Source organism: Nanorana parkeri, unplaced genomic scaffold (assembly GCF_000935625.1).
Source record: "Nanorana parkeri isolate BGI_ZX_2015 unplaced genomic scaffold, ASM93562v1 scaffold951, whole genome shotgun sequence".
NCBI lineage: Eukaryota > Metazoa > Chordata > Amphibia > Anura > Dicroglossidae > Nanorana > Nanorana parkeri.
The window spans coordinates 277,290-293,841 of NW_017307219.1; the positions used below are offsets into that span (position 1 = coordinate 277,290).

At 40.2% G+C, this 16,552-nt stretch overlaps 1 protein-coding gene across 1 annotated transcript in view; it reads right to left on the reverse strand.

Moving 5' to 3' along the window:
- IQGAP1 (IQ motif containing GTPase activating protein 1) overlaps positions 1–16,552 on the reverse strand; it is a 138,384-nt gene that overhangs the window by 45,652 nt on the left and 76,180 nt on the right. Inside the window, exons 7-11 of the mRNA XM_018566468.1 lie at positions 15,104–15,217; positions 9,908–10,090; positions 6,165–6,245; positions 4,930–5,093; positions 1,041–1,125 (exon numbers count right to left, since the gene is read on the reverse strand). Of these exons, the coding sequence (XP_018421970.1) occupies positions 1,041–1,125; positions 4,930–5,093; positions 6,165–6,245; positions 9,908–10,090; positions 15,104–15,217 (627 nt within the window). The remainder of the gene's footprint in view (positions 1–1,040; positions 1,126–4,929; positions 5,094–6,164; positions 6,246–9,907; positions 10,091–15,103; positions 15,218–16,552) is intronic.

Here is a 16,552-nt window from a genome sequence, read left to right on the forward strand (position 1 = left end):
ATGTCTCAAAATAATTCTAGAAAATTAATTTGGGTAGTGTTGCATGACAGAATAAGGCTACTAGTACCCAGGAAGTGGGCATACAGTGTACACATCGGGCGCATTTCTCTGCCTGGGAGTCAAAGGTACGCCACACAAATCCCACTGTTTACATGTGTTGCAGGATTAATGCACTGTCCTGAACAAACAGGATCTGAGTTCGGGGCAGGAAAGGAAGAGTTAAATGGCCTTGAAAGGAAGGGGCATTTGACAAATTGAACATATTACTTGGGATTGTAAATCAGTGTGGGAATATTATAAATCTTAGTATAGGTGATATATTACAAATTTGTTGCAGGCAGGGAGAAAACAGTACAAACATGTTTACTGTATTGGTTTAAACACATTGAAGGGAATTATCAAAACTGGAGCAAACTAAATCTGGAACAGCTGTGCATGGCAACCAATCAGCTTCTCTATTTCATTTTCAAATCTTAACTGAACAAACTGAAGAGAGAAGCTGATTGGTTGCCATGCAGAGCTGCTCTAGATTTTCTCTGCTCCAGTTTCGATAAATTCCCCCCCATTATGTGCCTGGATGAACTACATATTCGTACAGCTCTGCTTTATTTACCAGGCTATACTTTTTCTTTTTCAACAATCCTCTGCTTCTGTGAAGTGCTGTTTGGGTTACATCAGAATAATTCTTCCTCTGGTGTTCATTGCCTGTACAGCGTTTGATGTTCACTTGGTGCAGCATTTTAACAAGATGATATTTCATCCCACAGTCAGCAGTGAAGAGCCTGCATTGTTTTCACTAGCAGCAGTGGATAAAACAGTAATAGCTGGCCCTCACCAGATAAGAGATAGAGTAGATAGCTCCACAGATAGAGATGGAATGCATTGTTTCCAGCCAGCACGGCCGTGGACTGAGAGAGGCACACCTGGAGCTGTGCCAGTATCACCTTGTGCTGTGGATGGAACTCGCAGTGCAGCTGGCACATTGTTGCTATTACATAAATCTAACCAGACAGGGAATACATCAAGTTATGACTCCTTACTTCTCTGTAACTGCTGAGATAGGCCATTGGCACCATCAACTCCAGCCTGTAACTCTTCCTTCTGTAAGGGTCCACTGAGGCCATTCTGAAGAAACATTGAAAAACAGATTCATTGATACAATATTTTGCAATGTATGGAAACACATATTAAGTCTAAAAAAACTAAACAGGAAATCTAGTAAGTGCTATCTGAGTGTAAGGCGAATCAAGGGCAGTGGAACATACCACGCTCCCTCTCTATTTCCTCTCTCACTTCATTGTCCAGTTCATGACTAGGATATTCTCTGCGTCCTCTCCCAGTGGAACAGGATCAGCCAATGCTTTTTGTTCTCCTAATTGCACCCTCAGCAACAATCATCCCAACCTTGCCTCTTCTCTACCCTGTCCATGGCAGTGGAAGCCAATCTCCTACCCTGCCCAGCTACAATCATCTCCTGCTCTGCCCCCCTTACCATGGTAAGGCCAACTTTATCAATACTTATATCAACAAATAGGCGATGCTAGCGGTGACATCACCATTTGGCCGCCACCTGTGGTTCATCTCCTGTCGCGGTCAAATATAAACATTGGCCGGAGCAGGCCATGACGACCCCGCTGTCTATTTGTTGGTTGACATTTGGCTGCCTGTGGTTATTTGGTGGCGTGTGTTCATGGGGTGCGGACAAGTCGGTGGGCTTTTTTTAAATTTCGACGAGTTGGCGTGCGGACAAGACGGCGGGCTTTTTAAAAAATTTCGACGAGTTGTACAACGCTGAACGCCATGATTGACCATTGGATTACTTCGATGGATGCATTTTTGGGGTTTTTTTTTTATTAAAGGACTTGTCAAAAACTTGCGTAGTGTTTTTTTCAATGAAAGGACTTTTTTAAACGTGTGGTATATTTATTTACATTTTACTCTGAACCCTTTAGTAAATGAGTAGGGGATACACAACCAACAGGTCAGGGTTTGCGGAGAAGAGGCCCTTGTCCACATCGGCATGGGTGCTAGGTGCTCTTCCAGGGCTGACCCTGGAAAAGCACCCTCCCAGTGCCGAGGGCATGTGGCCTGGTATGGTGCAGGGAGGGGCGCTCGCTCGTTCTCCCCCCCCTTTCCTGCCCTAACAGGCCTGTGCTTGGATCAAGGTCTGGTAGGAATTTTAGGGTGGAGGCACCACATTCTTTTTTCCTACTAGACCTAAAGGGCCTGTTATGACTTTTGGGGGGGAACCCCGCAGTTTAAAAAAAAAACATTTTGTACTTGGGATCCCTCCTAACTTTCCGGCCAGATCTAAAAGGTCTGGTATGGATTGGCAGGGGGACCCCACGCTGTTTTTTTATTTTCTATGTTTACTTTTTTTTACATTTGTAATCATTATTTTATCATGTAATCATTATTTTTGGGGGGGCAGTGCATTTTCTAAGTGTTTTTGAATCCTTGTTAACACTTTGTTAACGCTATAGGCGGTAAATTCTCAACGCATGTGTGAAAGAGCCCTTAATGTCTCCCTTCATCCGCTCATACATATTGGGTTTCCAGGTAAAAGGGTGGGGAGAGATTGGCAATAGAACTGTATGTGGCTTCTGTCATGTATGTTTGCATGTGGTTGAAGATAACTTTTTATATGGTCTCTGTAAGAACTACTTACATCAGATTTAGGTCATGTTATTTCTCCTAACTTTTTGGCACCATGATTCAGCATTGTGGTAAGAAGTGAGACCTACAATTTTTTTTTTACTATTTACCTATCGTCTATATGTACCTATATAAACACACAACTTTATGCTGAACTTTAATGTAAACAAAGTACAGTACAAATAATCTTAAGTAATTTTAAAAAAACAGATGAGAAAAAAAAAAAGATTAGCATAGGAAAATATACGCATACAGTTATACAAATGTGGCATACGAGGAAAGAATTACCTAAATACTGGTTTTGGAGAATGTGAAATGTCTAGTGGAAATAACTTTTTTTTTGGAAATGACTTTTGTTCACTGAGTTAACAGGTCGCACACAAAAAGTTTCATTCACTCCCTTAAATGCACACACCCAAATTCCAGACCATAGCACACAGAGCTTTCTGTAGTTTGTGTCTATTTATAATTCTCTGCGCACATACAGGAGCCATACATGTGACTGCGGGCATGCCGGCAGATCCACACCCTACAGTTATATACATCCAGGGAGTAATGGGCATGTCTGGATTGAAGCAGATGTATTGTGGGCACACACTAAATAACTGCAGACACACACAAAGTGCTCACCGCAAGCCATTATCTTTCACATGGCTGACAAAACATGACGTGCCGAGACTGTGTCATCAAAGCACTTTGGTATTAAACAGTGTCTACAAAAGCACCACGATCACACAACATTAATAGTGTTTTTCTGCACATGGATGCACATGAGAGATAATGGCTTTGACTTACAATCCTTTGCACAGACTCTGAGGATATGGCTAAAAAAGCACTGTACACACAATATTCTGCTGTAAACTCCTACAGATTCCGCCAAGGCTAATTTTCCACCACCATTACAAATGGTATGTGCACTCCTTTCCAAAGTTATAGATAGCCTCCATACTTGTATGACATACTTATATCATATTATTATATTAAAAAAAAGACAGGTATAATCAATAGCCTCAGGAACTGTGATTATATCTTCTGATTTTGATGGAAAAGATCAGAGTACTACAATGATTAGCACATGGGTGCGTTTAAAGAGACCCTGTTACCTTATCTTCCATTCTAAGCTAACAACACCAGCGGGAAGTGCCAAAAATGAACTTATCAAGCCTCCCTATGTTAAAAAAAAATAGGGCCTATATAACTAGGTGTAACTGCTGATTCACCGCTGCAGGAATGGACACTTTCGGGACTTTCTACTGCACATAGTCCCCTCCGCTATGTCACGATTATTTATCTGCTACAAGTACAGCCTTGAGCTGTGCGGACAGCGCAGAGGCCGTCAGCAGCAACAGGAAAGCAAAGAGCGACAAATCTTTTTTTTCTGAAACCACTATTGTCAGAGTTAAGGTGGAACTGACCAGCAGAGAACATACAGCTCTTTGTGACCTATAGATGGAGGCACCTTTCCAAGGCAACAGATGTCTGTGTAAAATTCATGTACAAAGTCGGTAAACTACACAAATAGGCTAGGGTGATTATAGCAGCCATTTTGTCTGTAATAACAGGAGAAATGCTTTTAAATGAGCATCTAAAGTCTAGAACAGATTAAAGAACACTTTCTCAGAAATACCTGGTGGTCCTGCTATTTCTCCTTTTTTCTTCATTCCAACCTCACCAAGAATGAAAACAGATCTGTGCTGGCATGGTCAGTTTGTCTGCCTGTGCATTCTCTATGGAAATACAGGAGGCCATGCTCACACACGGCATCCTTTATTTCCATAGGGAATGCATAGTGCCTGTACCTCCAGTGAGCGGATTATTTACCACAAAACCCCTGCCCAGACCTACATTATTTTACAGCGGCTCCATACAAGAGTCTCACTCTGTAAACTATACAGCAGTGGAGTAGAAAAGAATTAGAGAAGAGAAGAGGGAGCAAACCCACTGCCCCGCTGTGATATCAGAGCCCGCCCTCTTATTAAACGGAAATGCACCCCACTATGCAGAATAAGCAGTAAAGGAAAGACTGTGTGGTTATGCGGCACCCTAAAAAAGGTACAGAATGTTTAGATTTAATAAAAGTACATGCAATAAGGTACATATGTAATGCTTCCTGTATATCTATGTGCTTTGAGCCTGTGCCTTCACATGTTTTTTTAACTTCCTGCTGGCCCATGTCGACCAACGTCAAGGAATATGTAACAGAAGTAAAATGGTCTTTATCAATTTTCTTGGCGTTTTTCTTTATATCTCTGGTAGATTGGTACAGTAACTTACCTCTAGTTTCTGCTGCTTATCGCTCTGCAGCTGTTTTAGATACCACTCAGCATTGTCTCTCTGCAGTCCTCTCATTGAAAGTGATTGACTGCTAAGTGCATCAAACAAGACAGGAGGGCTGCCGGACTCCAATGCATAGTCAACGCGGTCTATGGCTGCTCGCACTAAAAAACACAAAACAGAGAATATAGAAAAAGGTAAATCATTTGACATCAATATCAATTCCTATTACAATAGAAGATCACTATTAATACCTGCCTATCATGTTACCCAAATAAAATATTTTCATGTGAAACAAAAATAGGCAAAAAACATCAGATATAAAAAACGTCTATAAGACATGTTAGAACAAATTGCAAAAGGTGTGGTTGGGTCTCCTATGCTCCGAGACATTTTATCTGTTTTTTATTATTTTGTCCTTTAAAGTGGCCTTATCATTAAAAAAAATCATATCAAATGAATCAACAAGTCCTAAAGCAGCAGTACAAATACATCAGATTTCCTGGAGAAGGGTATCTCTTTGGCTGGGTTCACACCAGCTGCACACTAAAACAGTCCTGGTTTTTGCTTGGTGGCGGTGGTGTGTAGCAGTTCCTTGCGCTGTTACAACACAGGGAAGGGTTTAATTTTTTATTTACTGTATTGGCAGTGTACAAAGTGTACACTCCATCCACGTCGTCTCCACACAGCAGCACAGTGCTATGCTGCGGTGACCTCATGTATGCATTTTTTCACACCGCACATCACACCAGTGTTGTGGTGTGAATGGAGCACATAAAAAAACAATTGTTTTCTGTGTGCCTTTACGGTGACTGGCGTTGATCTAGTGTGGAAAACCAGCAGCCAACACAGCAGGTGTGAATGAACCCTTTCTTGGCATTAATACAAATCCCTGCTGAGCTCCATGCCACTTTCTACCAAGAAAAGGATGACATGGTTTATGCCTACTATGCATTGTGAGGGTTTGTCATCCTCAGAGACTGCTGAAATCTATTTTTCCTAATCAGTAAACACGAGATAAGTGGATCAGTAGGAAGCAGAGACTGCTTATGTAATGAGCAGATGTGGCAGCCCCAATATATAGTACATACATTACAAACTGTACATAGAAGCAAAGTTTTAACCACCTTAACACACTTTAATAAGATTTTTTTACATGAATATCTACAAAAAAAACAAACAGACCTGGCTAGAGGACAGTTGGAAACTATTCAGTAGTAAAGCAGAATACTTACAGTTTACTTTGTTGACATTGCCTTGAATTTCTGCTTGGGTCAGTAGTTCCTCATATACATCCCGCTCATCTCCTGCACTCTCTGCAGTTATCTGGACAGAGAGGAATAAATATATTTACTGTGGGACTATTATTATCCATTGGTACAGACATTTACATTGGGCAGGAACAAAGGTGATATAGCTGAATCTCTACAGAACATTCATTTACTTAATAAATACTTTCAGTCATATAAAAAACATGTGATGGTTAACTAACAAGAGCCATTATATGGTCAACTATGCTCAGCATGTTTGTAAGGGATGTGATCAACTCACACAGGACTACACTGGCGAATAAAGTATATCTACAGCCAAAACTTTTTTACATTTTGTATAGAGCAGGAAATGGTTTAAACTCCTGTAAGATTTTGTTTTGCTCCATTTCCCTTCACTTCCCGAGTTGTAAACACAAATGAAGTGAGAAGAAATCTCTCAAAAGTGAGGTAAACCCTGTCACCAGAACACGTGTCCCCACTGGAAGATTTCCACACTATAAGTGTTCAATGGACAATTTAACATTTTGGATTCTTTTTCATGCCCACTCCCAGAAAAATAGTGAGAAAAAAATAGTGAGAAAGAATCTCTTTAGCAGGAACATAGAGAACCTGATAGGTGATGCTGAGGGAATAGTTTCCCATCAGGTCCCCTCTGCTAGCAATTGATATAAGGCAGTATGTGAATTCCAAAGCCAATAGCAGGCTGTCTGTTGACCATGGAATCTGACCACTGTCTCTGGTCAATTACCAGGGGAGTGGACCTGATAGGGAGTGGAGCCTGAGGGACTAGTTCCCTAACTAGTAAAATTCCTTAGCCGTGTCACCAGTGTGCCAGGTGCAGTGGATCTGCACCACAAATATAATTCATGTATTTCCAACAGGTAAATTAATCTGGGGCAAGCACAAACATGCATCATGTGGATGCACCACATAATTTCTAAACAGTGTCATAGACTCTCTTTATGAATTCCCCCTTACAGTACCCCAATAAGGCATGGCCAATCAACCAGATACATAACTGTATACTACTATTCCATCGGCGTAAAGGTATAGCTGCAGATAGCCCAGCAGTATTATCAATATAATAAAATATAATTATTGCCACAATGATATGACTGGAAATATATGCTCTCATTCTTAGCTTGGTATGCTCTCCTGAGATTGCAGAGATCACACAGGTGACCTCTGTCCCCCGATACTCAATTTGTCATGAGAAATACAGGGGCTACTATTGCTGGCTTCTTTTTGAAAACAGTATTTGCTTGTCTCTTATGCTGACCCTCTGGCTTCAATACTTTCCAAATCACTGACCTGAGCTAGTGTGAGGATCAGAAAGTCTGAGAAAAGTGCATAACTGTGCTGAGTGAATGACTCAAAGTCTTGGAAAAAGATCATCAACATGACAGCCAGACATTGTAAGAAGAGAGGTTATTAATAGCAGCCTACGTGTTTTCATTTTTCATGACAAGTTCCCTTTAAGGCTGAACTCCAGGCAAACAGCTAAATACACAGATAAAATACATGAAAGTTGCATCTCTCAACGGATTTGTATTTGTTCATTCACTCCTGAGATTTACAAAGCCCTGCCTGACAGCACAGACAACCTAGAGACCCGATTTTTCTCCACTATGGTTAAAGGGACATTAAAGTCAAAGATTTGTTTTCCCTCCCCCTAATGTTAATTAAAGCACTTACCTTAAATTATGTCTCTTAATCCGATCTTCTTCTTTCCTGATGTTTTCATCTGTCCCTCCACCGCTGCTGCGGGTCTCTGATCCACCGCCGACTCCTCTGTCCTTGCTGGCACTTCCTATCCCACGGATTCTGCATGCGGGTGCACGCGTCCATATACTTACTGTGTGTCTCTCTTAGTCTCCCGGCCAAAAATGTGAACTGCGCATGAGCCCACCCAAGATGCTTTGCGGCCGCCCGAGAATTTTCAAATTTTCGGACAAAAGCACGCGGGGAAGACACAGGTAAGTTTAAACCGCTTTTAAAGCGTTTATTTATTTTTACACTTTTTGCAGCAGTTTGCTAGCAGTAGATATATGCAAAACAACGGAGGGTTTAATAACCCTTTAGTGAGAAGCAAACATAGAAAACCGACGCACAGATCTAAGTGCAGTATAAAAGTGACTGTTTAATAAGGTTAAAAGTAATGCACTTACAGGATATTAAAAAACATCTCGCCTGTCACGCATCAGATGAAAGTCCGATCTCGGCTGCTCGTCCAAGATTGCCGAGTACTTCCGGGTCGTCAGGTGTCACTAGGCAACGCGTTTCAGAGGTTCACCTCCTTTGTCAAGGCTTGACAAAGGAGGTGAACTTCTGAAACGCGTTGCCTAGCAACACCTGACGACCCGGAAATACTCAGCAGCTGTGACCCTGCTTTTAGGAGAACCAGCCACAGCAGTGCTCAGCCACGGGATCAGACCTGTATCTTCCAGCCCAGGCGTTCTGGAATATTTCTGGACTGAACTGGAATCTGCTCTCTCCATATCCTGATAGCAATCTTGGACCAGCAGCTGAGATGGGACTTTCATCTGATGCGTGACAGGCGAGATTTTAATATCCAGTAAGTGCATTACTTTTAACCTTATTAAACAGTCACTTTTATACTGCACTTAGATCTGTGCGCCGGTTTTCTATGTTTTCTTTACAGTGCTGTTACATGGCTGTTTCCCTATCCAACCAACCAGGCTGCAGGATAAGTGCACACATCTTCTTTGGATTAATTACCAGTATAACTGGAGTTCCTTTGATACTATCAACATATAGTCCATAAACAATCGATCTAGATTGCGCAAGTTGATGACTTCTGTTTTATCTTTAATGAGAAGCAGCAGACTGATACGCTCCTCCTACTAGCATGTTCCATGTAAGCACATGAGCATTGCAGAACCAATGTCTTGAGCTTGAATATGCAAAGCTGGAAGGAAAAACTAAAAAACTTTCATATAGACAGAAAACCAGTAGGAAGATTTTGCTTGGTCTGCTGGCAGTTTGCCCACAAGGGTCCATGTATAACCAATATCATTTTTTGGGTGGCTTGACCTTTTCATTATGCTGTGTGGCATTTATATCACACAAAAGCAATGTAACTCACAAAATATATTTACCTTTAAATACTACAGGTCTGGCTATTAGTTAATTAGACATATAAAAAGGGGGAAAGGAAGGTTCAATAACGAATTTGTTTAACAATTATGTGAAGGAGGGTCCCCTACTATTCAATTGTTCAGAAAAAGTACAAAACAAAACAGTTTTTCCATAATATACTGTCTTAGAGTTAATAGCGGAACGCAGCCATATATATAGATGTGTTTATATGGTCTGTTTTGATACAAAAGTTTGAATATATTTTTAGTATTCCAATAAATAAACATATATATGTTTTTATAATCATACGTTACATCTTTTTGAAGGAATGGTGGGATCCCCACTTTGGGGAATTTTGTAATTTTTCTGAACTATTAGTTAATTACTATATTAGGATTACACAAAGTTATCTATTATAATTCTCTATGTATGATCAATGAACAGACTAGCCGCAGCACAGTTGGCCCACTTTTAATGTCCCTAAAAAAAATATCATTTTCTACACAAGTGATCTTAGTAGGTCCAGCTTAAAAGCCGCCTTATTCCAACCAAAGAAAGAATCCACCTGCACATCCAGATTTAGAATAAAACGATGTTAGATATGTCACTCACCCGCTTCTTAGCATTGCCCATTTTATGCTGCTTTGCTTGATAGAGTGCATCCTGATACACATTAGCCAGAGGCTCATTAAGGTTCACTAGCATGGCATTGGGATTCTTGAGTGCGGTGAAGGTTTCCGCAGGAACTTCTCGATCAATTGCTTCGTTGATGGCAATTACAGCGGCATGCACTGCAAAACACCAGAACAATGACAACTGTGTTTAATGAAATTAACAAGTAAAATATTCACCATCTATGAACCTGTCCATAGATAAGAATTGCTCTATCTGTCAAAGAACACAAAAAAAGTGAAAGTTAAAACAGATTCCCTCCCAGAAGTCATATGTTGCTCGCAAAATAATCTTAAATTGCTTCTAGCCACCAGGTTGCATTACTGTCCATGTAAACACCTGGTGTATTACATATGAACCATAAAGCCCAGCAGATGTTAAACATTTTTACATTATTACAAAACATCTACAATACTATTGACTAAAGGTTAGCAGGGGGCTTTTATATTGCTGCTATGCTCATGGTGGGTAACAAGTTAAGGTGGATCTGATACCAATTAAAAATTCAAAAGTATCTTTATGCTTGAAGAAGTTGCGCATAAAAGGAGAAGAGGACGATCAGCAATAAGATGGATGGATACAGTCAGAAATGATAAATAAGCCGTTTTGAAGACTTAAAGTGGACCTTGTAGTGCAAAGCAAGGTCCCAATATACTGTCTGGGCCCCCTCCCCTTGCATAAATCACCGGTTAACAGTAGGTCCAAAACTTACCTGTAAAGAATAAAGTTATAGTTATACTTGCCATACTCCCATCTTCTGCATTGTTGGGTGTGATGTCACCTTAGTTACATGAAGATTCCTGAAGGATGCAGAGCAGCTCAAATCTTACGAAAAGACACTCAAGTCCATTACAACAGAATCTTCTCATAAGTGCTCTGCATTTCCAAAGCTCTAGTCAGAAGGACCATGACATCACACTCACATAAGCACCATGTGCAAGAGATGCAAATAACACAAATATATCAAAACTTTTTTGGACCTAATATCAGAAGTCAATTTTTGCAGGGGGAGGCAGATCATACTAGAGAAACACTAACCATCTGGTTGGCAGTCGTCATCAACTTGAAGGCACTTAATAATAATCCTTAAAGATGTGGCCTAACACTGGATAGAGACATGATCTGGCTAGCGAAGGAGTAATTATGTACACATAATTATATTCATAATAATAATTATAATAATGATCTATATTGTGTGCACAAATGACACAGATTTAATATATATACGTTTAACCCTTTCGCTGCCACGCCCTCCGGAACATTTTGCACCTCAGCTGGCCACGCCATTTTGCAATTTTTCCCATTGATTCGATTTTCAACTGCTGCGTTGCTAGCGTTTGTAAAAGACCCCCCAAACCATATATTTTCTAAAAGCACAGGCCCGGCAGAATAAAAAGACGGTGCTCTCTAAATTTGTTGGCCGTGCGATAATTGCACAAATGTTTCCCAAATTAATATTAAACCGAAAAATACACAAATCAATTGATAAAGCACTAAAATCATTATCGGTGCACAAAAAAATAAATATTTTCTGACAATCTAAAAGATAAAACTGTATTTTAAGTTAATAAATAACAAATATTTTCAAGTTTTAAATTGCGCCTTTTTGCGAAAAGGTAAAAATATGAAGTAACGCAAAACAGTAAATAAGCGACTTATGTTAATCGTTTGTATGCTGTGTTTGTGTTGTGATAAAATGATACAGGCGTATATTTAATTGCAACACAATGTATCACAGCGCACAGCAATGCGTCACAAAGCTTTGCCATGTGCTGCCACAGTTAAATTAATGTGTTTTGTTTTTTTAAATTGTGAAATATCTGGGGTCTAAACAGACCCCTGACATTTCCCTTTTGAAATAGAAAAAAGAAATTGAGGACACAGAGATCTAAATGAATGGAAAGCTCTCAGTACAGAGGCTTCCCATTCATTCAGAAACTGTTGATAGTAAAATGTTTACCATCAACAGTTTCTGAATGGGGAGAAGCCTCTGTACTGAGTGCTACTACCCATTCAGAAACTCATGAATGAACAGGAAGGGATGTAAATCACATCCTGTTCATTCATAACTGGGGACACATATTACTATGTGTCCCCAGTTATTTACAACCATTGGAGTGATCAGCTGATCTCTCCAGTATTTGTCCTTCACACAGAGGATTGGTAATATCACTGATATTTACCGATCCTCCGCTTGGCCATGCACACAGCTGCTGTCATCCTGAAACTGACAGGATGACAGCGGCTCCTCTGTCCTCTCCGCCTGTTGCTCTCTCATGCCGCTCGATCATCGTGATCGAGCGGCTCGCTCCTCCGCACCCCGCCGGCCATTTTTATTCTGATCCCTGCTGCCTCAGCCCATACAAGCAGGGGAGAGCAGCGGGGATCCAAGGAGACACAGATCCCTGCCTGCAGCGGCTCCAGGCAGGGAGGAGAGGCTGAAGATGCTGGCGGCCGCGGTGCAGGCGGGGGTGGGTCCACCCGGAATTTGTGTTAATAGCCAACAGCTATTAATTTAACGAGGACTGTCCAGGGAACAGTTCTGATATAAGTTCATGGTACCTAAACCGACCATGAGCTTATATCAGAATGGTAAATGCCAAAGACGTAAGGCTTACTGACCTGGCGGTTTGGGAACAGTTTTGTTCCGCCGTAAGCCTTACGTCGGTGGCAAAAGAAATCTGCCATAGGAGAATAAAAATCTACAATCATTGACCTCTCCTTCTAAAAAATACTAGCTGCTTTGCTGTCATGCTGATCCTCATGCTTCTACACTGACCCGGAACAAGCATACAGATAAGATTTTCTACATTTCTCTGACTTTCCTGATCTGCACAGAAAGTAACAGTCATTCTCTCAGAATGGCAGCCAGGCAACCAGTATTTTTGGAAGGAAGTTTGCAATAGAAGCCCCTATATTTCTCTTTTGATAAGGTTTACTTTACTGCTTTAAATATCTGTGTACAAAGAATTACACAAAGAACCAGTCCTATCAGTTGGTCGGGTAGTTGTATGTTTCTTGGTATAGCACTTTCAGACTCTTGGGGTCTGCTTACTGAATGTCACTGCCAGAGCCAGTAAATTGAGCACATCTCCTGCCAGTGTAAGCTTGCCACATAAGCATTCAATTATTATTATTAATTTGCCCACAACACATTTTTGCATATTCCTTCTCAATAGAGGGCCAACAGGAAAGTGGAAAAACATTTCCAACCTGGCCATCCAACTTCTCACACAAAGTGCATCTGTTACAGTTCATACTGTTGATATTGGTACATAGTCTCCTGACTAGAAGAGAGGCTACAATGAGTAATAGAGGAAATAGGTTTGATTATACAGTATTTCAAGCTTTAGTACTACTTAGTATTTATAACAAACTCTTTGCAGGCCTTTTCATTTCAGACACATTTTGACATTATGAATTGGACTCATCAGTGTAAAAAGAAAAGCCACAGAGAAAAAAAAGAGTTTGTGATGACTCCAGGGTTGAAATTACTAAGCCATTGTTTGAGTCTTCCAAACAATCGTTTGGGTGTATTTTTCAGCACAACAGAAGCTTCCAGAAAACCCATTGTGCTGGAAAGTTTCTGGCATTATGTAGGCAAGTAATCGCTGTTAGACTTCTGGATGCATATAATAGGGACAATTGACAAACTTCCTAATGTGCCTGGAGAGTCATTTGTATATTTAACACTGATGATTAGCTCCAGGAATAGTTTCTTACTAGATGATGAAAGCAAGTGGTCTGTAAACAGAATCCCGTGAAAAGAAATTGAGGCAAACATTAGAGCTTCTGAGAACCTCTCAAGCACAGCAGTTATTAAATGTTATTGCAGCTGTCAAAAGCTTACATGATGCTGTATGATTACCAGACCAGCGGATGTGATCTGCATTAATGCACTCCACGCAAGGAAACAGTAAGTTAATGGGAGCAAATCAGCTAAGTATAGTGTGAGTTGAAGGTGTATCTGTACACAGTTGTACAACGTGGTTATCATCTATAAACAATAGGGATGCACCGATATATCGGCCGAAAATGGCACTTTTGGCATAATGCTGAAAGTGCCATTTCCTGGCTGATACAGCAGCGCATCCCTGCTTTCTCTCCTCCCCACTGGGCGCTGCTCTGTGTCCCAGCCGGAAGGAGAGAAACTGTCACAGGCGGCCGAGCGCTGCGGAAGGAGACTGCTGTGAGTGGCCGACATCTCTCCTCCCCGCACCGCTTAGCCTCCTGTCATAGATCGGCAGTGCGGTGAGTGGGCGGAGACAGCCAGCGCTGTCACAGCAGGCTGACCACCGCTCGCTCAGCCTCCTGTGACAGCTGTCAGGAAGGAGAGTGGGTAGAAACACTTAGTGTGATCAGTGGTCGCTGAGTGTTTGTAAATAATTGAGGACAGAGTATGTTCGCTATATCCTCAATTATGAATGAATGGGAAGTGATATACACCACATCCTGTTCATTCATGATTGTGGTTATAGTAAACATACTCTGTCCTCATGTTATGAATGAATAGGAACACTCAGTATAGAGGATTCCTGTTCATTAATAACAGGGGCTGCTGAAAAAGAGATTGAGAACTCTGTCCTTAATCTCTTTTTCTATTTTAAAAGCAAAATATCAGGGAAAATATCAGGGTCCCTAAAGTTAAAGTAAAAAATAAAAATATTTAATACAAAATGAATAGATAAAAATAAAATAGAAAGTTTTTTTAAAAATAAAATATTTAAAACATTTGAAAAAGTTAAAATAAAAAACATTTTTGGTTTCGGCCTGACATTTTTTTTAATTTCGGTTTCGTTTCTGTTTTGAAATGTTAATTTCGGTGCATCTCTAATACCCAATATCTGTTACTATTTCCGGTGCAAGAATATAAAATATCAATGAGTGGCCTATTTCTACTTTAGTATCCTGTCTAAAATGTTGCCCACGGACTAGCTGCCATAATTTGTTTATGTTGTATTTTTACCATGGTGTCAGGGTTTACCTACTGTAAGCTTAAGAAATTTTTAGACCAAAACCGAAACCAAAAATCTTGGGGTTTTTTTCACTTTCACAAATGCACAAGAAAGAAGATAAGTAAAAAAATGTAGAGATATAAACAAAAAACCCAAAACACAACGGCCTTTACTCACATGCAGCTTCATCCACTGACAGCTCACTGGCCAAGATCCCCCCAATTTTGCCAAATGCTGGCATTTGAATGCCATACTTCTCCAGTTCACTCTTCATGATATCAATCTCTTCCGCTATAAATATACCAAAAAATGTCAAGAACAAGGAGTTATTTTGTTTTAGTTACATAGTTAGTCAGGTTGAAAAAAGACACATGTTCGAGTTCAAACTTTTCGATACATCTAAAAAAAAAAGGATCAAGAAAGATCTCGCTGTTACCGTCAAGATCTACGCTGTTATTTCCCTTCAATTCTTTTTCAATAAAATAGTTAAAGCCACTTAACACAAATGTAGGTTACCAAAAAGATACATGTTTTTATAGGTCTTACTTTTTTCTGCAATTGTGCTCCAACGCCACCCCAAAATTTCCCTTCGCCAGCAGCGACCAGAACATAAAGGCAGCTGCTATGCGAGTGAGGTCTCCCTCGCCTCCTGCACATTCCCAACTACTGAACTCATGTCAGCAACACTCGCACTCCCTGCTCAAGGGGCTAATGAGGTGATGCTGGACTGCTATTAAGAAAATATATATATATATCTCTTTTTATTCAACCCCAATTTGTGTCATCACATATATAGTATTACAAAGCTACAATCGGGCTTTAAAATGACTAATCTGAAACCAGTAACCCTTTTCAATGCACTGCAAAATTTCACAGCATAATGTGACATCAATCCTTTGTCATAAAAGTGCGTTTTCATTATTCTGGAATGGCAGGACAGAAAGCACGCCAGTTTACTGCATGTATTGTGGATTATATTCAACTGCAGACTTTGATTAAATTCAAATTCAGCTTTAAAGAGTTTTCAGTCGACAATTGAAAGGGTCCAATGTTATCAATTCGGTGCATTTACCTGTTCACATATTATGGGAAATGTATTAATATTAGGGTCAGTCTTTCTATAAAAGGCAAATCAATCGCCTAACATTTTAAGTCCCTCAAATAGTTAGATCTCAGAATTAATTATGCTACTGCACTTGCCTTGTTGGATTTTTTTTTTAATATCTATCTATCTAGATATCTCTATCTCTATCTCTATATATATATATTATGGAGAAGTAACAAGTGGGAACACCCAAAACTCTAAGACATAAGACTAAAGCTGGAAACTTTGGAATGGAAATCTCATGGCTGGTCTTCCCAAGAGATACAAGACAGCAGCAGGTGACCCACCACACATCTATAACTGAAATACTACTTTGGGGTTGACCGACTATCTGACCTTTCCTTCCAGAAGGTTGCATTGCCAATGTAAAAAGGACTACAAACTCTCTTAAAAGTGCTTTGTATCTGCAACATCTATTCAAGGAAAACATTTACTTACATAGGAGTTATATCTCTTTGACAGCAAGCAAGAAACACATTTTTATATGTCTTTAGATGATCTTCATTTCTGTTAGAAGGGAT